The 25,206-nt window shown below is 45.9% G+C and overlaps 1 protein-coding gene across 8 annotated transcripts in view; it reads right to left on the reverse strand.

The window, feature by feature from the left end:
- rnf220a (ring finger protein 220a) overlaps positions 1 to 25,206 on the reverse strand; it is a 160,350-nt gene that overhangs the window by 129,514 nt on the left and 5,630 nt on the right. For all 8 annotated transcript variants that reach the window (XM_031809927.1, XM_031809925.1, XM_031809926.1 and 5 more), the window contains exon 2: positions 20,110 to 20,927. In XM_031809927.1, coding sequence (XP_031665787.1) covers positions 20,110 to 20,755 — 646 coding nt within the window. In that variant the 5' untranslated portion in view covers positions 20,756 to 20,927. The remainder of the gene's footprint in view (positions 1 to 20,109; positions 20,928 to 25,206) is intronic.

Genomic DNA, 25,206 nt, shown 5'->3' on the forward strand with positions numbered 1-25,206 from the left:
CTCCAGTGAGGATCCTTGGAAAGAAGCCTCCAGTGATGATCCATGGCAAGAAGCTTTCAGTGATGATCCATGGCAAGAAGCCTCCAGTGATTATTCATGGCAAGAAGCCTCCAGTGATGATCCTTGGCAAGAAGCCTCCAGTGATGATCCATGGCACAAAGCCTCCAGTGATAATCCATGGCACGAAGCCCTCACCTTGGGGGGGGGGGGGTACTGTCACGCCCTGACCGTAGAGAGACGTTTTATTTCTCTATTTGGTTAGGTCAGGGTGTGATGTGGGGTGGGCATTATATGTTTTGTTTTCTATGTTTCTTTATTTCTATGTGTTGGCCGGGTGTGGTTCTAAATCAGGGACAGCTGTCTATCGTTGTCTCTGATTGGGAATCATACTTAGGTAGCCCTTTTTCCCTCCTTTCAGTGTGGGTACTTATCTTTGTTAGTGGCACTATAGCCCTTGGAAGCTTCACGGTTGTTTCTTGTTTTGTTGGGGACATTCATTCAAATAAACGAAAATGTACGCTCACCACCGCGCACTTTGGTCCACTTCTTCCGACGGTCGTGACAGGATGCTATCAAATAAATAGGTGAACTACTGTTATTGTCATTCTGTTTTGTTAGACCCTTATAAAAACTTCTACAAATGCTCAGTCTGGCCTCTTCCAACTTCTTTTGAAAGGACTTTGTACTTGACATCAGACATTTGTGTTGTGTGTCTGTGTTTTATGTGTGTATGTCTAAATCTGTGTATTTGTTTTTGTGAGCGAGAGACAATCTGTGGGTGTGTACAGAGGAGGGAAGCGGCTAGCGGCATGGAGGGGATGGGGGGGTATACAAGGACAACTCAGGCTGTGTCTGTATGGTGTCAGCTCCCTGCTCCCCAGAGCAAGCCAGCAGCAGAGTGGCATCCTGCCGGCTCAATTTAGCATCCTCCATGCTGCTGATACCTCTAATTCATCACCCAGCTCCCTGATTGATCTGCTTCTTATGGGCCGGGGCGCCGCTGCTGATTTTGCACTAACCGAGCAGGGCCTCAGCTGAATAAAGAATAGCAGTTGTGTGGCTGGCTGCGAAAGTGAAGGGGACATTTTTTTAGTCGCCTGACAAGATTGCTGTGAGTAACACAGACTGACCCATCTGAGGTCGTGGAGCCGGCGAGGGCTTGGTGGACAAACATATGCTCGAAGGGACACACAACGAGTAGTCCTGCTTACTGTATGCATCCCAGAGTATGGGCTGTCCCACCTGTCTCTCTCTCACACACACACACGCACACACACACACACGCACACACACACACACACACACACACACACACGCACACACACACCTCCATGTGATGCATATCAATGTCCCAGTGGTCCTGCCCAAGTGCTCCACCGCCGGCGCTACTGCATCAGCCAGGACACAGCCCTCTGATGCCCACTATCCAATTATCACTACACTAAACTCTATAGAGGGAAACATTAATCGTTCATATGATTAATGGGTTTCAATGCAAACTTATATTTTGATGTTTAGAAGAAGTTCTGAAGTAATTCTGAACTAATTCAGTGTTTAATTGTTGAGAGAAGAGATGGATTAGTGACTAGATTAAAGCTCTCCGATTGCTTTGCTTTCAGTGTTTTCCAATGTTCTCTTGCAGTGAGCTGCCCCTTGGGAGGACAAGAGGAGACGTGAGGAGCGAGAGGAGGAGAATGTTCAGGAAGTCTGTGGTTCTGCTCAGTAAAATTAGTGGGGAAACAACTCCTTCTTCTCCCTCTATTTTTCCAGCCTGCTGCAGGTCTGTGTGCCTGCCTGTGTGCCTGCAGAGAGCACAGTGTTGCACAGCCTGGTAGCCACAAGGCTCTCCAGAGGGCAATGAAGTTCGATTTGCCTTCATCTATGGAGCGCTTTGCATTAAATCAAGTGACTTCTTCAACACCCGAGAAGTTCAAAAAGGACAACTCAACTCTCCCTCCTTACAGGCATCCGAGAGGAGAATATTAAAGAAACAAGCCACACCTCTTAAAGCTGATCCATACACAACATCTCCCCACTGAACAGGAAGTCAAAATATGATAAGGAATGCGGAGATCAAACAAAGTCGTTGCCACCCTCCCAATCCCGGAGCCCTTGGTAGAAAACAACATGAATCTAGAAGGAACTGTCCAGTTAAAAGGGCATGCTATTAATTACCAGCCACAAACACAGCAAACTACAAATGGAACCCACCAGGACCCCCATCTCTGACTTAATGACCATTGACTGAGACAGGAGTCTAGAAAGGGAAGAAGAAGAGGAGGAGGAGGTGGAGGAGAGGGGGGTGAGGATGAGAGAGTGTGTGGTCCTGGACAAGCGGGCTCCTGGGGTGTTCCACTACACTGAGAACAGAGGAGGGGAACTGAGAGGAAGGAGACAAGGTGGCGAATAAGAAGGCAAGGTGACAAGGCATCAGGGAAAGAGCAATGAATTATTTATAAGGCCACTGATGGACAGGCTGAAAAAGAAAGAGAAGGGGAGGGAGAGAGAGAGAAAGGGAAAAGGGAGGGGGCAGGAGAGCTGGGCTGCTGGTCTAGCTATGAGGAGGGGAGGACAGTGGAGGCCGAGGGACACTTTCATGTGGAAGACACACTTAGTGCCTGCTGCTCCATCCCTGATCCTACCCTCGGCCTAGCTATGGACCAGTCCAGAGAGGAAGAGAGGGTGGTGGGCCTGGGTTGGATAGGGAGGGGTATTGGCTGGGTGCTTTGATCGTAACCAACCCTCTCCCTCCTGACACATTTGCCATCTGTGATCAGAGAGAGAGTAGAGGAGGAGGGGGAAGTGATCAGAGAGAGAGTAGAGGAGGAGGAGGGGGAAGTGATCAGAGAGAGAGTAGAGGAGGAGGAGGGGGAAGTGATCAGAGAGAGAGTAGAGGAGGAGGAGGGGGAAGTGATCAGAGAGAGAGTAGAGGAGGAGGAGGGGGAAGTGATCAGAGAGAGAGTAGAGGAGGAGGAGGGGAGGAGGAGGGGGAAGTGATCAGAGAGAGAGTAGAGGAGGAGGAGGGGAGGAGGAGGGGGAAGTGATCAGAGAGAGAGTAGAGGAGGAGGAGGGGAAGTGATCAGAGAGAGAGTAGAGGAGGAAGGGGAAGTGATCAGAGAGAGAGTAGAGGAGGAGGAGGGGGAAGTGATCAGAGAGAGTAGAGGAGGAGGAGGGGAAGTGATCAGAGAGAGAGAGTAGAGGAGGAGGAGGGGGAAGTGATCAGAGAGAGAGAGTAGAGGAGGAGGAGGGGGAAGTGATCAGAGAGAGAGTAGAGGAGGAGGAGGGGGGAAGTGATCAGAGAGAGAGTAGAGGAGGAGGAGGAGGAGGAGGGGGAAGTGATCAGAGAGAGAGTAGAGGAGGAGGGGGAAGTGATCAGAGAGAGAGTAGAGGAGGAGGAGGGGGAAGTGATCAGAGAGAGAGAGTAGAGGAGGAGGAGGGGGAAGTGATCAGAGAGAGAGTAGAGGAGGAGGAGGAGGAGGGGGAGGTGATCAGAGAGAGAGTAGAGGAGGAGGAGGGGAAGGTGATCAGAGAGAGAGTAGAGGAGGAGGAGGGGGAAGTGATCAGAGAGAGAGTAGAGGAGGAGGAGGGGGAAGTGATCAGAGAGAGAGTAGAGGAGGAGGAGGGGGAAGTGATCAGAGAGAGAGTAGAGGAGGAGGAGGGGGAAGTGATCAGAGAGAGAGTAGAGGAGGAGGAGGGGGAAGTGATCAGAGAGAGAGTAGAGGAGGAGGAGGGGGAAGTGATCAGAGAGAGAGTAGAGGAGGAGGAGGGGGAAGTGATCAGAGAGAGAGTAGAGGAGGAGGAGGGGGAAGTGATCAGAGAGAGAGTAGAGGAGGAGGAGGGGGAAGGAGGAGGAGGGGGAAGTGATCAGCTCCTCTAACCCTGTGTGTGCATGAACATAACCCCCTTGAAATTCACCCCTTAAAGGTGAACACTGGGACCGTGCCTATGTATCATCACTATTCACTAACCCCTCTCTAACATGCTAACATATCTTATTTTATGGTCAAGTGTATAATGGCAAGCTGAACGTCCAGTCTCCCCTCCCTCTGTGGGTTGGCTTTAAAGGGATTCATCATAGAATGAAATAGAACATAGAGAACAAATGCTAGACTTAAAAGGTTTATGACATAACCGCTCCAGTATTACATATCTATATGGGATCCAGCACATTCCAGGTTAGAATGCTGAAGGTTTATGCCTATTCCCATGGCCACAGGAAGATGTTTCGGGGTGGGGCTGCTGTCGACGGGGTGGGGCTGCTATATTTCTCTCCGCTCACACAGGAATAATTAAAGCCTAGTTCAATCATTTTGTGGAATTTGAATATAAATATAAAAATCGATATAATATCATGAGGTGCTGCAGCATCGTCAGCACCCCTACTTCCCCTGGCTCGGCCTCTACCCTCTTTACTGTTATTATATATCTCTATGGACTCCATGCTCCACCTATACAAACCAGTAGGCAGTTGTGTAGCCAGGCCAGTTGAGGAGGTTAGGAATGGATGCTGAATATTTAACCCTTGTTGAGTAGCCTTGGTTAATTTGTCAGGCCATGGTTAAATGTCACCATTAGCATTCTGTTGGGTTATTGACTGGCAGGGGGGCTCTGTCGGCTGGATGATGGATGCCTGCTGCAGGACACCCAAAACCACACAGCCCCAACCACATGGCCGGCCATATCGATGGAATAGTATTAATACAGGAGGAAGAGGCCTGGGGGGCTACAAGCATTACCAACACAGAGGACAAGTCAGATTAACACACACACATGTATACATGAATGCACTCACTCCACTGTACAACACTTTTGTCTTCTCTGTTTGCTTTTTCAGTAAAACCCCCAGGCCACCGGTGTTCACGTCATATTATCACAGTATGTTCTCAGATCCCATCAGATCATCATTATCAGGTCTGAGCTGGCGGTCATTTAACTAGAGCACTGACAGTGGGCTACAACCCAGCAGGACCTCTCCCCAGCATGCCCTATGCTATCTGTGAACCGCCAATGTCCGAGACGACCTGGCGTGTCCAGCCCTGCCCCGGCAGCCCCAGTAGTCAGCCATTACCACGGACACCATGGTGTAAGGTCACCTCCCAGTGAACACCTGACCTCTTCTCTCCACTGATCATGATACAATAATGTTTGTTGCTGTGACATTGCTGCAAAGTCAGTCTTTTTTCTAAGTGAACGTTGGGTTTACATCTGTTGGAAGACACACCGTGGGCCATAGCTTTAGGAGCTAAGCAGCCTTAGCTACACTCCCTTTTAAAGGAAAACAGGGTATTATAATCATGGTATTTATACAATGTTTATATGAGGCTTCACAGTATCAACTACCAATGATAACAGTTTGATTTGTAAAAAACCTAATGTAGTGTGTACGGAAACCACTGAAACCACTATCTTTTGGGAGGCAAATCATGGAATTGCTCCATTCTTCTTTATTGAACAGAATCTCAACAGATCTAAAAGAAACAAACTGTAATATTGAAACATTTTCTAAAACGTTGTGTGTCATTGGTGACAGGTTTGTCAGGGTGTACTAAACAAACAGTTTCCTCACCAGGATCAGTCTCTCCTACTGCTACACTGTCCCTGTCCAGTGTCAGAGAGAGAAGAGAGAGGGGGCTTACGACCAATTAGACAGGAGCACTGAGAGAGAGAGAGAGATGCTGCGAGTGCTTTCCCCTTGGCTCTACTTGTTTCTACATGCTAGCTCTGTTTTGTCCTCTTCTGAAGGATCCTTGGATCTCCTCAGGCGGCTCCCTGCAGCCTGGCTATCGGAGGGATTCCAGTAAAGACAACTAGAGGGAGTTCTGAACTGAGAGCTTGGATCTGCTTGTCTGAGAACAACAAGACAACACCATATGCCAGAAATAGATTGAAACACTGGCTTTCTACAAACACACACACATACACACACACACACACGCACGCACGCATGCACACACACACACACACACACACACACACACTTCCTACTGGTACACACAGAGATGTTGCTGTCTTTTATACATTCTGTCTTGTCTTTGAGCTTATTATATTTTTCTGCTAGTGAGGTAGCGAGGGATCTGTGTTTAACTTGTAGAGAAGAGGAGCCATACTGTGTTGCTCCTGACGCTCCATCTCTCCCACCACACACCACTCCTCCTCTTGGAGGGAGCACTGGAAAATCAATATATCTTTGAATGGAGGTCAGAAGGGTGTCTGCTTTGGGAGAAGTGACAGATTTTCTCTCTTCTGCTCCTCTAAGCCCCCTGCCTCCCTTCTATCTCCCCCTCCCCCCACTCCTCGACCCTTCAGCCCCCCCCCCCCTCCCCTCCCCCTCCAGGAGGGCAGAATTCCGAGCATTTTACCACGGGGATGCGATATTAGACATCCAACATCGAAATGGAACCCGCAGAGTGCTGGAGCCTGCCACAGTCTGACATGACTACAGGATTACACCGCGCCAGGTGGGTTACAGGGCTTAACTCAGACAGAGCCACAGTCAGCCACGTGTAGCCAAACAGGACCACTCTATAAAGAGAAGAGAGCTAGGACCCCAGTCCAGATTAGCCCCCAACTCACCACTTTCAGGTGTCATTTTCAAAAGCAACAATTTTCAGCTCTATATCTCAAAATTGTCTCTGTTTGGCTGGCTGGTACACACAACAAATGTGATGAAAATGACCCACTGAGGAGCAACCCAGGGGCAGTTTTCATCTTTGATTGTTGGGTTGGAAGGGGGAGGCACTGGTTGAGACGTGGACCCCACGCTGAGAGGGTTTGTCAAACGGCCGCTGTTTCCCTTTGATGTGTCACATAAATAAACTTCTGCGCAATTCCCCGCGCCCCCGCAGTAACGACAAGCATCACGACTCTCAGAGACTCTCAGACGAGACAACGTAATCACTGATCACCGAACAAGATGAAACATAAGGATGGTGCCTCCTACTTCTGACACCGTGGCTTCATCTCAGAAAGTATTTTGAAAGGAGAGACAAGTGACGAATGAAATTGATTTTCTACAGCTGTGGAATAATTGTTGCTAATCCATCATAATGAAAACAGACCTGCTGTCTGCACCAGGCTGCACATCAACAAATGAACCATTGGAATTGTCTCACACTTTGAGTTACTAAGATGTGTAAATGTATTATATCAATTCTTACCCCAAAATTAAACAGAGGTTGTTTAAAATAGTCATTTTTGTTGTTGTTGAGAAATAACAGTAGTGTACTATTGGAAACTGACCAAATGATACTAAAGACAAATATATTACATTGTGGTTAAGTAATCCTTTTAACCATTCATTGTCTATTAAGGCAGCCCCCCCCCCCGCACCTCTCTGATTCAGAGGGGTTAAATGTGCAAGACACATTTTGGTTGAATACATTTAGTTGTACTACTGACAACCCTTTTCCTCTTTTTTGTACATAAGAAATGCAAACACACAAATTGAACAGCGGGTTTAGCATTTAACAACCCGACAGGAGTCAACATAGATAATGCTCCTAATCTTAATATTAGAAAACAGGATCATTCAAAAACATAGCTAAATAAATCCATCTCTATAAGCTTTATCTAAACACCTCAGGCCAGTTGACAAGACAATACTTTATTAGATTTTTTTAACCTTGATTTAACCAGGAAAATCCCATGGGTGAAGTGATGAGGAAGAGAGAGAGAGAAATGGAGGGAGGCCCTATTTAGATCAGTCCTTGCTTGGTAATGAATACTGCGGGGAGCATTGATGATTGTAATTATCAAATTGCTGTTTTAAAAGGCCATTGATTGATGTCATTAGCTCAGTGAGTGTTTACTGATTGCTGCATTTCAGCGTTTACTCATGCTGGGCTCTCACACGTAGCCTCTGATTAGCCCAGGACACTAAGAGAAGGAGGAGGGCACGAAGTGAGCAGTAAGTTTACATGTACTGTATACCAATGTGCATATATAAACCCTACAGACAGACATCACACACACACACACACATTTATGTACACACACGCCCATGTACGAATGCTCGCAGACACGTAGTCATCCATCTTCCCACACACACAGACACACATAGCTTACACACACTCAAACACGCAAACGCACACACTTATCGGCACTCTGCAGGGCTACTGTATTCAATTATGTCAAAAGCCTTGTTAGAAGACAACTGAGAACAACAGTATAAGCCATCATGATAAGAGAGTGGGAGGGAGGGAGACTGGTGGGGCTGCTGGTTAAGTGCCTACTTGAACAATTTCCTCCCGGCTGCTTGGTTACTACCCCCCTATGGACCTATTTACTGGCTTATAAAAGCACCGGCTGCAGGCGCCTGGACACGGACAGGCGGTGTGGTTTGGTGTGGTGCAGTGTGGTGTGCTGTGGTGCAGGGTAGTGTGGTATGTGGTGTGGTACACTCCACACGACCAGACAGACAGCCTGCTACACATCTCTACCCGACACCTCAACAGAACTAGCTAAGAAAAAATATAGGAAAAAAAGAATGAAGGAAAGAAGAACTAAAGAATTGAAACTGAATAGAACGAGAGTAGAGACGTTCGGTGTTTGAAATTCATCTTCCTTCAGAAAAAAACAAGAAAAACTAAAGTTTCATTGTCACATATACCAGATAGGTGCAGTGAGTGAAATGTGTTTTGCTCAGGGGCTCATCGACAGATTTTTCACCTTGTCTTCTCAGGTATTCAAACCAGTGATATTACTGGCCCAACTCTCTAACATTACTGGCCCAACTCTCTAACATTACTGGCCCAATTCTCTAACATTACTGGCCCAATTCTCTAACATTACTGGCCCAACTCTCTAACATTACTGGCCCAACTCTCTAACATTACTGGCCCAATTCTCTAACATTACTGGCCCAACTCTCTAACATTACTGGCCCAACTCTCTAACATTACTGGCCCAACTCTCTAACATTACTGGCCCAATTCTCTAACATTACTGGCCCAACTCTCTAACATTACTGGCCCAACTCTCTAACATTACTGGCCCAACTCTCTAACATTACTGGCCCAACTCTCTAACATTACTGGCCCAACTCTCTAACATTACTGGCCCAATTCTCTAACATTACTGGCCCAATTCTCTAACATTACTGGCCCAACTCTCTAACATTACTGGCCCAACTCTCTAACATTACTGGCCCAACTCTCTAACATTACTGGCCCAATTCTCTAACATTACTGGCCCAATTCTCTAACATTACTGGCCCAACTCTCTAACATTACTGGCCCAATTCTCTAACATTACTGGCCAAACTCTCTAACATTACTGGCCCAATTCTCTAACATTACTGGCCCAACACTCTAACATTACTGGCCCAATTCTCTAACTCTCTGCCGCCCTAAGAATACTTTAGAACAGCTACTATGACTCCAATGATTAACAAAATCACCGCTACAGACAGATAGAGGCTGGGTAACTAATACAGAGAGATGCTGGGTAACTAATACAGATAGAGACTAGGTAACTAATACAGATAGAGACTAGGTAACTAATACAGATAGAGGCTGGGTAACTAATACAGATAGAGACTGGGTAACTAATACAGATAGAGACTAGGTAACTAATACAGATAGAGACTAGGTAACTAATACAGATAGAGACTAGGTAACTAATACAGATAGAGGCTGGGTAACTAATACAGATAGAGACTAGGTAACTAATACAGATAGAGACTAGGTAACTAATACAGATAGAGGCTGGGTAACTAATACAGATAGAGACTAGGTAACTAATACAGATAGAGGCTGGGTAACTAATACAGATAGAGACTAGGTAACTAATACAGATAGAGACTAGGTAACTAATACAGATAGAGGCTGGGTAACTAATACAGATAGAGACTGGGTAACTAATACAGATAGAGACTAGGTAACTAATACAGATAGAGACTAGGTAACTAATACAGATAGAGACTAGGTAACTAATACAGATAGAGACTAGGTAACTAATACAGATAGAGGCTGGGTAACTAATACAGATAGAGACTGGGTAACTAATACAGATAGAGACTAGGTAACTAATACAGATAGAGACTAGGTAACTAATAAAGATAGAGACTAGGTAACTAATACAGATAGAGGCTGGGTAACTAATACAGATAGAGGCTGGGTAACTAATACAGATAGAGACTAGGTAACTAATACAGATAGAGGCTGGGTAACTAATACAGATAGAGACTAGGTAACTAATACAGAGAGAGGCTGGGTAACTAATACAGATACAGGCTAGGTAACTAATACAGAGAGAGACTGGGTAGCTAATACAGATAGAGACTGGGTAACTAATACAGAGAGAGGCTGGGTGGGTGACAGCTATTGGATTTCAATATGAGATAGCTGCTGAGTAGAGGACGCACAATTAGAATGCAGGATTGAATCAATAGGCCTGCTGACAGATGGATTACAAAGGTAAATAGATGATACATGCTGATAAATAATTAATTGGGGCTAGTGAGAGGAGGATTGGACGGAGGGTGAGTGACATGAAGGTAGCTAGGGGGAGAATGGCAACACTTTCCTAATGGCCGTCACCTGTCACAAATGCACCACTGCATTGTGGGTCAGTGTGAAGGACCATTCAGATTGGATTGAACATGTGGCAGTATGGAGGCCTTTCTTTATTCATGGTGGTTCCGTGATTAGCAGCTGAGACTGTGATTATACAATGTTTCTGCATCTGATGGTGCATGGTGCGAATAACAAGGAAATGCCCACTTGAATGGTTTGAAACATGCCTATTTAGTTTGCTGGTAATTCACTGTATACCCATACATCCAATTGTTACGTTTTCTAGTTTTTGTTTCTCCAGATTAACCTACTGAAAAACCACTCTAGTGTTTTTTCAGTGAAGACTAAATATCACCGAAACAAAAGCTACAGGTGCATTTCATGTGGTTGTGAGGTAATGGTCTGAAAAAGGAGTGTTATTGTGGCACAGCTCCAGTCTGCAACACTGTGAAACATTGTGCAACCGTGTGTTAAAATAGGTAACGATCCCAAACGCAGCCTCTCACAGCAGCGCTTCAGAGGCCACAATCACTTGACGATGAATTATTCCAAATTAAGGGCGTAACATATATGTGTCCTTTTGCCAAGTGGGCTTTTTGGAAACAAGCTTGTCACAGAAGACTGCATCCACAAACTGTGAGAAGATTAGATTACAGAGACGAAAAGAATGGGGCAGAGCTAGCGAGGAGACAGGGAGGGAGGAGAAAGAGAGGGAAGGAAGGAAGAAAAAGAGGAAAGGAGAGAAACATAGGAAACATGAAGATAAAAGAGAAGGGGAATAAAAGTGCTAGAGACTACATGCCAGCTGTCGTGGGGGTCTGTCTAGCCTTGCTCTAGGTGGGGGACCTGTTAGCAGGAGCGCGGCTTCAGCCCCTGGTTCTTTAAGAGTGTTCTGGTGGGGACAGACCTTTCAATACGTCTGCATTAGCATGGGCAGGCCGAGGGCCGTGGAATACCGCCTCTCCGGAGAAATAAACCCAACAGCTCTGGACACTGTGAGTCAGTCAGTGACAACTAAAGAATCTGTTCCCACCCTGTTAAATAAAGGGAGGAGAGGGGCGTGGAGGACTGGACCTCCAGGGTGTTCTGCCCTCCTGGTGTCCTGTCTAGCAGCCTGACCCCTGTGTAACGGAGGAACGGAACTGAGTGCCAGCTGTGGAGATTCTACTGGACTCAGCGGGCTGGTTTCACTGGGGTTTATAGAGGCTGAGTGACATCAGCGCAGGGCTGGAATCCGGACCATGGGAATGCAGCTGACCCGGGGCCTGGGAGATGAAATGGAGGGGGCCAAGTGGAACGGACGGAGACTGGGCCCCCCATACTGCTGAGGCGCACGCACACACACACACACACACACACACACACACACACACACACACACACACACACACACACACACACACACACACACACACAGCATAAGTAACGAGCATGCACACAGACACACACACACACACACACACACACACACACACACACACACACACACACACACACACACACACACACACACACACACACACACACAGCATAAGTAACGAGACACACAGAAAAAAGTGAAAGCCCATTGTCAGGGAAAACATACCACCACAATATTACTAGCTATATAAAGATTCCTGTTTTACATTACGACTTCAATCGTCCCTTCTTTTGAGACTTATGTTCTCATATTGTCTGGAGCTGAAACAAGTTCTCTTTCTAGCTCGGCAATATGAGAACAACAGATAAAACAGTTGTGGGCTTGTGTTCAATGTGTCCCTCCTTTAACTGAGCACTGCAAGGAGCTGTTAACTAGTCCAGAGAACCCAGCTGTTCCTTGGAGGAGGGTGGCGCCGCTCATCTAATTTCCCCCCATTCATTTCCCTAACAGTGGATCCAGCGGCTCGTTTCAATAATCGAGGCCGCACACCAATCTGTGTCCAATTCAAGTGGCCGATCCAACAAAGCCCAGGCAGGAAGCGCTAATCCTTGATCTGTATTGCGCTGCGACAATGGCACAGCCCACTGCTCTTCTCTTTAACACAGCGTTGTGGTGGGTAGACACCTGCTGTCTACTGCCAACAACCACCCAACGAGAGAGACAGAAAAAGACTAGACAAAGAAATGGAGGCCAGAGGGCCACATCACCCAGGAGCTGGGCAGGAGAGGAGGTGGGGGGGGGGGGGGGGACTGACAGGGAGGCAACATGAGAGGACAAGCCTTTTAACATCTGGGTAACACAGACGAGCACCCGGGCTGCAGCCTAATTATTAGAACACTCTTACTTAACTTAACCTCGCCACTAGACCGTGACAGGGAGAGGAGAGCGAGGGAGGGAGCGGGGAGGAGATCAGGGCAAGAGGAGGGGGGAGCAGGGAGCAGATTTTTGTGGGGATGACAATGTCTCCTTGGTTATTTAAGTTATTCACCTGCCAGAATGAAATGAATAGGGGTTGTTGTAACTAAACCAAACAATTCAAGAGCCTTGTGAGATTACAGGAATTCAAATATAAAGGGATTTCTATTCATCTAGGGCCTTTTCTATTCTTATCACCATCATCACTATCATCCTTACTCTTTCACGATCCTCTCGGTGATTGTCTGCTTTTCCTGCAACTGTTTCCCAAAGTTTGTAATATTTCCCTGGGAATAATAACCACACTGATGACATCTGCTCTTTGAACGAAAAAAAACACCTCCTTTTCCGACTGTCTGTGTGTTTTAACAGCTGTCAACGCACGTTGCTCTTTTGAACATTGGATGTGAAGAACGGTGGAATAACTGCAAGTTGGGTGACAGATCTACAAGGCAGGAATGACAAACATGAAAATCTGCATCAATCATGGTGAAGGGGACGGAGAGGGAAAGGTACGGGCCAGTAAATCATTAAACAACAATCTGCCTGGCAACAGGTGTCACACAACCAGGTATGGAGATGGAACTACATACTGTACTGCATTCCTTTTTATATCACAACAATCTCTAGCTGATAATGTTCGGAATCATCACCAAGTAATTGAACCTCAAATCTAAACCCAAAACTCAGGTGGTCTTGAATACAATGTGGGAGGAACTGAATCCTGATTCTGAATCCTGATTCTCCCAGACAGACAGACAGACATTAGATGGGATATCTAGCCTAGTCTTACTGACTAAGCGGTGAGTCGGTCAGTGGCTAACCCCACCGGACTGGTGGGGGTTAACTGTGGCCCTGCTAGGCACCCAGTTCCCCGTAAATCAGCGGGGATTTATGGAGACAGGCCTGTACAGCTCATAGCTTGGTCACGTCAGGAAGGAAGCCCGCGTGGCTACACTGTTGTCTTAAGGATTCTTCTCTTTTATTTCAGCTGCTCAGGAAGTCAGCTGGGGTCTGTGTTTCAGCTCTAAACTACACTGATTGCTCATCCTCCTTTTTCATTATTTATTTGATCTCTCCTTTTATCTCACTTTTTCTCTCTCTCTCTCTCACACACAGTCTTTACTTCTCTCTCTCTCTCTCACACACAGTCTTTACTTCTCTCTCTCTCACACACACAGTCTTTACTTCTCTCTCTCTCTCTCACACACAGTCTTTACTTCTCTCTCTCTCACACACACACAGTCTTTACTTCTCTCTCTCACACACACACAGTCTTTACTTCTCTCTCTCTCTCACACACACAGTCTTTACTTCTCTCTCTCACACACACAGTCTTTACTTCTCTCTCTCTCTCACACACACAGTCTTTACTTCTCTCTCTCTCACACACACAGTCTTTACTTCTCTCTCTCTCTCACACACACAGTCTTTACTTCTCTCTCTCTCTCACACACACAGTCTTTACTTCTCTCTCTCTCGCTCACACACAGTCTTCACTTCTCTCTCTCTCGCTCACACACAGTCTTTACTTCTCTCTCTCTCGCTCACACACAGTCTTTACTTCTCTCTCTCTCGCTCACACACAGTCTTTACTTCTCTCTCTCGCTCACACACACAGTCTTTACTTCTCTCTCTCTCGCTCACACACATTCTTTACTTCTCTCTCTCGCTCACACACAGTCTTTACTTCTCTCTCTCTCGCTCACACACAGTCTTTACTTCTCTCTCTCTCTCACACAGTCTTTACTTCTCTCTCACACACACCGTCTTTACTTCTCTCTCTCGCTCACACACACCGTCTTTACTTCTCTCTCTCACTCACACACACAGTCTTTACTTCTCTCTCTCTCGCTCACACACACAGTCTTTACTTCTCTCTCTCGCTCACACACAGTCTTTACTTCTCTCTCTCGCTCACACACACAGACTTTACTTCTCCCTCACACACACACAGTCTTTACTTCTCTCTCTCTCGCTCACACACACCGGTCTTTACTTCTCTCTCTCTCTCTCTCGCTCGCACACACAGTCTTTACTTCTCTCTCGCTCACACACGTCTTTACTTCTCTCTCCGCTCACACACAGTCTTTACTTCTCTCTCACTCACACACACAGTCTTTACTTCTCTCTCTCGCTCACACACAGTCTTTACTTCTCTCTCTCTCGCTCACACACACCGTCTTTACTTCTCTCTTTCGCTCACACACAGTCTTTACTTCTCCCTCACACACACATAGTCTTTACTTCTCTCTCTCTCTCTCGCTCACACACACAGTCTTTACTTCTCTCTCTCGCTCACACACAGTCTTTACTTCTCTCTCTCTCGCTCACACACACCGTCTTTACTTCTCTCTCTCGCTCACACACACAGTCTTTACTTCTCTCTCTCGCTCACACAGTCTTTACTTCTCTCTCTCGCTCACACACAGTCTTTACTTCTCCCTCACACACACACAGTCTTTACTTCTCTCTCTCTCTCTCGCTCACACACAGTCTTTACTTCTCTCTCTCTCTCACACACACCGTCTTTACTTCTCTCTCTCTCTCTCGCTCACACACACAGTCTTTACTTCTCTGTCTCTCACTCGCACACACAGTCTTTACTTCTCTCTCTCTCTCGCTCACACACAGTCTTTACTTCTCTCTCTCGCTCACACACAGTCTTTACTTCTCCCTCACACACACACAGTCTTAACTTCTCTCTCTCGCTCACACACAGTCTTTACTTCTCTCTCTCACTCACACACAGTCTTTACTTCTCTCTCTCTCTCTCTCACACACACCGTCTTTACTTCTCTCTCTCTCTCTCTCTCGCTCACACACACAGTCTTTACTTCTCTCTCTCGCTCACACACACAGTCTTTACTTCTCTCTCTCTCTCACACACACAGTCTTTACTTCTCTCTCTCTCACACACACACAGTCTTTACTTCTCTCTCTCGCTCACACACACAGTCTGTACATCTCTCTCTCTCGCTCACACAGTCTTTACTTCTCTTTCTCTCGCTCACACACAGTCTTTACTTCTCTCTCTCGCTCACACACACAGTCTTTACTTCTCTATCTCCCTCTCTCACACAGTCTTTACCTCTCAATCTCTCTCACACACAGTCTTTACTTCTCTCCCTCTCTCTCTCTCTCTCTCTCTCTCTCTCTCTCTCTCTCACACACACACAGTCTTTACCTCTCTCGCTCTCTCTCACACACAGTCTTTACTTCTCTATCTCTCTCTCACACACACAGTCTTACTTCTCTCTCTCTCCTCTCTCTCTCTCTCTCTCTCTCTCTCTCTCTCTCTCTCTCTCTCTCTCTCTCTCTCTCTCTATCTCTCTCTATCTCTCTCTCTCTCTCGCTCTCACACACCAGTCTTACTTCTCTCCCTCTCTCTCTCTCTCTCTCTCTCTCTCTCTCTCTCACACACACACAAGTCTTTACCTCTCTCGCTCTCTCTCACACACAGTCTTTACTTCTCTATCTCTCTCTCACACACACAGTCTTTACTTCTCTCTCTCTCTCTCTCTCTCTCTCTCTCTCTCTCTCTCTCTCTCTCTCTCTCTGTCTCTCTCTCTCTCTCTCTCTCTCTCTCTCTCTCTCCCACACACACACAGTCTTTACTTATCTCTCTCTCGCTCTCACACACAGTCTTTACTTCTCTCTCTCTCACAGTCTTTACTTCTCTCTCTCTCTCTCTCTCTCTCTCTCTCTCTCTCTCTCTCTCTCTCTCTCTCTCTCTCTCTCTCTCTCTCTCTCTCTCTCTCTCTCTATCTCTCTCCCACACACACACAGTCTTTACTTCTCTCTCACACACAGTCTTTACTTCTCTCTCTCTCTCTCTTTCTCTCTCTCTCTCTCTCTCTCTCTCTCTCTCTCTCTCCCTACTCCCCAAGTCAGGCGTGTTGGGGTGCTTTGTGGAATGGAATTGTGGAAGTGGGTTAGCTGTTCAGGGTCATGTTCAATGCTCAGCTCTGCCGTGCAATTGTGTGGTGGGGGAAAAACAAACAAACAATCTCCAGCTGTCACACACTCACACAGGGAGATGTAGACTCTCACAAAACACACACATACACACACAGGAACAAACACACACACACACTATATCCATAAAAATAAATGGCACACACACAAAATACACAGAGATACACAAATATAAAATCACTCTCACAAACAAACAAGTGTTCTTCTGTCTTCGCTGAGCTTCTGCATGTGACTGTTTCAGTGTAAATATTCATGTGAATTTTAAACAGGCAAATGACTCCTGATGCCTGTAAATAATACAGTATAGAAGGAAAAACCTTTTTATTCCTGATTTCAGAGGATAAATATGTAGCATGAATACACTGACTGGTAATAGCTTATAATGTGACATGCGTATATTATGCATATATATGTTATGCCATGATGGGACCTTTATGTGGAGGTTTAATGGTTGACAGCATAGCGTATTAAAAACGTGCTAGTGACTGTACTGGGAAGATCTGGTGGGCTTAACACTGAGGGGACACTGCTCCAGGAGTGACAGCAAGCAGCCAACGATCCAGTCAAGGGGAACCCAATTTAAGTCTCTTATATAAAAGTGCTGGAAATTCAATTGCATTAGAGCCCTTGGTGGGACCAGGTTTAATCGAATTAGACAAGACTCCAAAACAGAAAACAGCTTCCAGCTCTCAAAACGAACCCCCCCCCCCCCCCAGTCCTCACCATACCCTACGCTCATGCCGCCTTACTCCTCAGTGGGGATGCCAAACCCCCGGTCCCCTAGTCCACTGGTCCCCTTCCACCATAATCTCCTCTATATCAGTGAGGATGAACCAGGCCATATCGTAATCAAATGACCCCAATATCAGCTTAAGGCACAGTAGCAGTAGATCTGGATGCTATTGGTAACATGCATAAGCCTTTCTCCGGGAGAATTCATGTAGCTGCATTTTGCAATCTCCCAATGCCTCAAAATGAAGGACATGTCATTGTATTTCACTTCTTCCACCTACACTACACGTTACAAAGTCTGGTTCTACAGCTGGGCTGACGTGTACAGTTCCTTTAAACAGGACTCATATGAGAAGTAATCCTTTATGAGAAGTGCTATTTCTTTCAGTTCTCTCCCTCTTTCTCTCTATCCTTCCCGAGTTCTGTCTCTTTCTCTCTCTCTCTATCCTTCCCTACTTCTCTCTCCCTCTCTTTCTTCTGTCTGGGTGTGTCATTCACAGTCTTCCCTGCTCTTCTGGTGTTTTTTTTTATCGGATCAGTCTCAGCTCGCCGCCCTTGTCTCTCATGTGTTTGATCAAGGGTGGTTCGATCTCTCGCGCTCTAGCCCTCCCAATGAGAGGGGGAGGAAATGGGGGAGAAAAAGACAGAAAGATGGACTGAGACAGAGAGAGAAAGATGAACTGAGACAGAGACAGAAAGATGGACTGAGACAGAGACAGAAAGATGGACTGAGACAGAGACAGAAAGATGGACTGAGACAGAGACAGAAAGATGGACTGAGACAGAGAGAGAAAGATGAACTGAGACAGAGACAGAAAGATGGACTGAGACAGAGACAGAAAGATGGACTGAGACAGAGACAGAAAGATGGACTGAGACAGAGACAGAAAGATGGACTGAGACAGAGACAGAAAGATGGACTGAGACAGAGACAGAAAGATGGACTGAGACAGAGACAGAAAGATGGACTGAGACAGAGACAGAAAGATGGACTGAGACAGAGAGAGAAAGATGGACTGAGACAGAGAGAGAAAGATGGACTGAGACAGAGACAGAAAGATGGACTGAGACAGAGACAGAAAGATGGACTGAGACAGAGAGAGAAAGATGGACTGAGACAGAGACAGAAAGATGGACTGAGACAGAGACAGAAAGATGGACTGAGACAGAGACAGAAAGATGGACTGAGACAGAGACAGAAAGATGGACTGAGACAGAGACAGAAAGATGGACTGAGACAGAGACAGAAAGATGGCAAAAAAGCACAGGGAATTACCCACCATCATAATGAGGCCTCAGTCCCCTGCTCATCCAGAGAGACCCCCACTCTCTCTATCTCGCTCGCTCTCTGTCTCTCTCCCTCCCACCAATCTGTCACAAGATCAGATGGATTGTGTTGACATGTGTATGAGTTGTTAGTACTTGTGCAGAGAGAGAGGAGGGTAGGGGGAGACAGGGGTAGTGGGTACTCCGATTGAACGCCCCTTCTGTTAGAGACATGTCTCCTGCCAAAGTTTGGAAAGCTGGGTAATCCCCTGTTCATTTGCCACACTGGCTGGGTGAGTGCAGTGGTATGATGAATGCTGATGACAGGACTGTGCCCCATCTTGTAGCGAGTCACTTGCCAAGTAATCAGATTCAAACAGAGAGCCAAATGGCCTCCACTCATTGACCAATGCTAATGTCCCAGAGCTTGTGGGAGTCGGAGTGACAGGGACAGGGAAGGACAGGGACAGGGAGGGACAGGGGGAAAGGCAGAAAGAAGGGACCAGAAAATCAGTGTAGTGTGCTGTGGTGGTGACAGAGGACATTATCGGTAGGGTAGTGTGTGTGTGTGTGTGTGTGTGTGTGTGTGTGTGTGTGTGTGTGTGTGTGTGTGTGTGTGTGTGTGTGTGTGTGTGTGTGTGTGTGTGTGTGTGTGTGTGTGTGTGTGTGTGTGTGTGTGTGTGTGTGTGTGTGTGTGTGTGTGTGAGAGAGAGAGAGTGTGTGTATGCGTTCACCACAGACAGACTGTGTGTGTGAGTGTCAGGCCGATGGAAACGTATTTGGTTTTCACAGGCTGCTGTATTTGGAGTTAAGGTTCACAGGGTGAATTAAGGCCAGTTATATTACTGGACTCTCACTCAGCAGCATACTTATTCTTCTGAGCACGCCCTAGACAGGAAAGGTTATGCCATCATTTCAATTGCCCCAATTCTTTCACTTCACTTACCCAAGAGAAACCTCCATCTCATTTATGAATTAGACCTGTGGAGTTCCTTGTAATGTGCTCTGTGAAACACTATCTGAACATTCTCTGGTAGTTGAATACACTTCTCACATAGAATGGGTGCTGCAGTCTCTACTAAATCACAGTATATAGTATGTGCTGTTTCTAGATCAATGTTTTCTTGTAAATTAATATCAAAATCATATTGTTTGTGAGGCATAATTTGATAATAAAGATAACAAATCATTACACACGCTTTATGTTTCTTTACTTTACAGACTAATCAGACCTTTGTGAAACATTAGATAAACATTAGATAAACATTAGGTAAATGTACTCACAGCGTTCGATGCGGTCTTCTGGGCTTGATGACGTCTCGCGGTCGGACAATAAGCCTGACACTGCAAAAATCTTTTTCCCAGCGTCCTCAACTGCTTTGAGGGCGCTTGGGGACCTGGAGGGGATCTGTGCCCCAAAGTCATACTCTTTACCCTCAGCGTCCGTGTAGCGCAGGTGGGGAGAGGCATCTGCATCCAGGCAGCCTTTGAGGCGCTTGGCTGGGGTGAAGGCAGACTGGTAGCCCCCTGCCCCGTCGCGGTCCTCTGGTGGGGAGGCGAAGGGTCGGAAGGCCCCCACCCCGCTGTGGTTCAGCATGCTGATGGGGGAGCAGTCCAGGTTTGGAGGGGCGAACTGGTGATGCAGGTGCAGCAGGGAGGAGGGGAAGTCCCGGTTGGGGAAGCCCCCGGGAACGGCTCCCTGACGGTGGTACATGGAGGCGAAGGTGTAGGAGCCGTTGTTGAAGGGCAGGTGCATGTCCTTCTCCCCCATGGAGACGGGCACGCCGAAGGGGCGGGGCTGCTGGCAGGGGATGGAGGCGTCGCGGCTGGCCTCGGCGGTGGAAGCCAGCACCATGAGGGCCGGGGATGCCAGAGGGTTAGGCAGGTAGGAGGACGACTCCATCTTGAATGCGGCCCGGTGCAGGTCCATCCTGGTACCTGGGGAGGGGGGTTCCTGGGCCCAGAGGAGGGGCTGAGAGAAGAAGGAGTGGGGCGGGGTGTCCGGGGTGCGGGAGGAGGCTCTGGACACGCAGGTCAGGGGAAGGTGGGTCCTCACGGAAGGGTCCAGTCTCACTGTGGGGTCATCCTCCTCAGGTCACCTTCTGTAACAGGACACATAAGAAGTGTCATTTTCATTCAGCACCAGCCATCAAACTATTTCAAACAACATGACAGAGCCTCTTTGAAGAAGAGTCACAAACTTTTCCTCCGAGAGGGATCTGGGGTTGGATCAAGTCTATCTAAGCGGCTTATTCCTCCATCTCTCCATCTCTCCCTCCCCTGCCTGCAGCTGGACCAGAACCGTCTGTCACAGATAAGGGCAGCGCTCGTCAATCTGATAAGGCTGGGCCTGCTCATGTGAACACTCGTCCCGGGTCCCCAGCCTGCCTACTCCAATGGGATTGTGATAGTGATATCATATCAGGCTGCCATCTGCACAGCCAGAAAATTTGACTGAATGAATAAATTAGCTGCACTTCACCTCTTGACCTCTGGAGCAGTGAAACAGACTGAGACTCTCAGGAGGATTAGATGGTCAGATTGGACAAAGTGTGTGAGGTGATTTAATAATAAAACGCTGGCACAAAAAAAAAAAAATTCAAAGATTTTTATCCCAAAGGGCAATTTGAAGGTGGTTGTAAGTAAGGGTATAACATCAGCTCAAAAGTAGTGACCTCATCTATAACAACCCAAAACAAAGGGTATAACATCAGCTCAAAAGTAGTGACCTCATCTATAACAACCCAAAACAAAGGGTATAACATCAGCTCAAAAGTAGTGACCTCATCTATAACAACCCAAAACAAAGGGTATAACATCAGCTCAAAAGTAGTGACCTCATCTATAACAACCCAAAACAAAACTGAAGCTACATACAGGGTTTTATAAATCTACATTTGTATTAATATTCCATAGATGTACATTCATATCACACACAGAACACATTTAAGTTATGTTGATATGCTATCATAAAGTCACCATTGATTTATCTAAGTCCTCAAATGTTGAACCAATTCATGTGGATAAGGTCAAACCTGCAGCATGGTGTACATCCCCCTGTTGTATCTCTTCAAAGCCACGCAGAATATCTGCCCACATCAGGCTCTCCATGAGAATTAGCTGAGAAATCTTTTATAGATATCAGCTGTCCTGAACACCCATTCAAATTGATTTAAAACCTGATCTGAGCTTTGGCACATTGCACACACATGCAGCCTCCCTCAGAAAAAAATCCCTTTGCATTATCACCCAGTGCCTATGGGACCTGGTCAGAAGTAGTGCACTATATGGGGAATAGGGTGCCATTTGGGACGCACACTTGCAGTGTCAGGGGAATGTCTGTTGAAAATGGGTTATACTACAGCGCTCAGGTCTGGCCAGATGCCCAAGCATCACATTACACTCCGTCTTTCCCCCTAATCTATCCAGGAAAATAGCACCTTGAAAATGTACCAATAACTAAAGCCCCATTCATGCCTCCTTTCATCATAGTGTCTTTCCCTGAGTATCAGATCTCTACCCTGGGATAACCTCTAAAGTATGACTCCATGTAGGTGTTGATAGGCAGGTAATACAGTGATAAGTACCTGGATATTTCAATGTTATTATCATAACCATCAGCTCGCAGAGCCGTGGACTCAGAGTGAAACTGACAATCCAATAAAAGGACACAGGATATCCCCTTATGGCGAGAGCCGGCAAAAGCAGATGTAGGCTGAGTGTTGTACCGACGTGCTAATCATTTCTCTCTTCTCCGGCAGACGAGGGAGCAGAGCCGAGAGAAGAACCGAGCTGCCTGGTGCCGGAGCTACAGGAGCAAATCCTGTGCTCCCAGAGTAGTTGAGTCAGCCCACGGGGCTGGAGCCTGACACACACCGACACACACACTCCCCTGCACCGCTCCACACCATGCCGAGCCGTCGGGAAACTGACGCTTCCATCTCATTACCACATGTTTGTCTTATAATATACTACGTCGTTTTAAATATGTGTATGATAAGACTGAGTAGTAGAAGTTCAGCCAAAGTTGAAAATCAATGTCGGACAACCGATTGATCAAAAATGAGGATTTATTTTCACTAATGATGAACAATAGTTGTACTAACGCTGTAATAACATTGTAATGACCTATAATACATGTGTAGTAATCTACTGAGAATAGCTCATAAATATAAATATACTGACAGGGTTCATCTGCATTTATAATAGAAATGTCATAGATATCATTTCCATGTTGTCATAATTTGATTACTACAGATAGACTGGTGCAGCTGTCAGTGAAATATTAAACACAACATATTATTTTAGTTGTAAGTGACAATGCTATGACATCTTGAGAAATTGCGATGTCAACAACAATGAAGTATAATATCATTCCTATCAGAAAGGCACTGATGTAAAATAAGCTATAACCCTCCGATAAAGGTAAAAAGTTGGGATGTCAAACATAGTTTCCGTCTGGTTGTTTCAGGAGAGAAACGCAGATGAATCCAATTTACATATAAAAATGGACTGTCAACTATGACTGCTGGCCAAGAATAGGAGACCCAAGCGGCTTAAGTTTCGTTAGAGAGCGTCATTCAGACCACAGCTCCTGTGCTTTCCTTGTCTGTCAGTACATTTAGAGATTGTTGACAACCGTGAAAGTGCCACTCTTACATTTTATTACAGGACAGGGCCAGACGGTGTCATTCAACTACTCTGGGGAGGCAGAGAACACACACACACAGACACAAACACACACATACTTGTACCCATAGGCACATTATCTATGTGGAAGACACATTTAGACGTTTTGCAAGTTGATGTTGTGGTCATTTGGTAGATGATTCAAACTTAGATCTCTCTGAATGTATATGAAGGGACACGGACACAGAGATCATCATTTACTTTTTAACACTATCCAAATAATATAATGACATTAAAATGAATGACTTCCTTTAATTCAAGACAAATGCACAGGACAAACCCAATTACAATCCGTTATTTAATCAATTAAAAAAACATCACTGTAACAGCACAGATCATTTAAAAAAATCACAAGTTCCAAAAGAAGTTGATTTCTCAAAATGTAAAAATAGTTTATAGATAATATAGGAACCAGACACATTTACATATGTGCATATATAATACAGCAATAAATATAGTTTTAAAACTGCTCTACCAAAACTGGCAAACCTACGAAACATTAGAGGAGGTGTTTCTTCTCTCCTCATCTGCATGTGATTCTAATACACATAGTGAGAAGATGTTGGCACATCTCAGAGCAGCTAATTACACTGTATTTCACACAAACTAGCCAAATGTCCTTTTATAGGCCCCGTAAAACAACTCAGGCTAAAGGGGACAAAACCTCTAGACATTATGGAAGATATTCTTTAATACAGGTGACAGTTAATGAGACGTCACTTAAAATGGTAAAACATGATCGTCTAGGTAAAAGTCAAATACATTTAAGCCGCCTGACACAGGGAATTTGGCATCAAATATTTGCCATTATGACACAAACAGGCAGAGTCAACTGTCTGTGTGGTGGAAGGGTTGGCTGGGTGTGTTTGTGTCGCACTGGACATCTCACTCAGTATTCTAGACAGATGGTTGTGGTTGATGTCCGGAGGACAGTCAATATTATTCAAATATAGTCATTCATGTCTGCCTCTGTGACTCTGTACACAACATAGCTCAGATGTTCCGTCTGAATCAAAATCAGGTGTACTCTTCAATATGAAATCTAAACAGGGAGTTATTCAATACAATGTAGCAACAGCAGTTGCTGTTGTACAAAATATGCTACAGTGCTGAGAAATAATGACATTTTGGCATATTCAGCTTCAAAATCAATAAGGATTGGACAAGCTGTGCCACACTGCTCGTATGGCAGTTCACTAACAACTACTACATTTTACTGGAGTGTACGACACAGAGTGGTGAATACTAATGAAATATCTAGCAATCAGTCTTTAAAAATATTAAGAAATCCTAACACTCTCTTTCTTTTTGTTTATATTTTAACCATTGGCTCGGTGTGTGACCCACCCAAAGTGACATTCAGCTCTAACTGACAAAAGGAGAATGGGATTTATTTTCCAAATAAGCCGTTGTGAGCTAAAAGGAAAGTGAAACACATTGATTCATGGCAGACAAAATATTTTTGGGGTTTCCTGACCTGCCGAGGCTATTCATTTCAGGGGACGATGGACTGCTTGCCTCACACAACCCACCTGAGCCAACTAATTCCTCACTAAGCCCAGATTATTTGCAAGGTGTCGTGTCTAGCTCCCAAAGCGCCAAAGCCAGCCGTGGAATACAAAGAGAACCCTCTTTCTCTCTCTGTCTCTCACCACTGACCATCTCACTCACTGAAGCAGTACAACCTATTTG

This window comes from Oncorhynchus kisutch, linkage group LG30, assembly GCF_002021735.2.
Source record: "Oncorhynchus kisutch isolate 150728-3 linkage group LG30, Okis_V2, whole genome shotgun sequence".
NCBI classification, from domain to species: domain Eukaryota; kingdom Metazoa; phylum Chordata; class Actinopteri; order Salmoniformes; family Salmonidae; genus Oncorhynchus; species Oncorhynchus kisutch.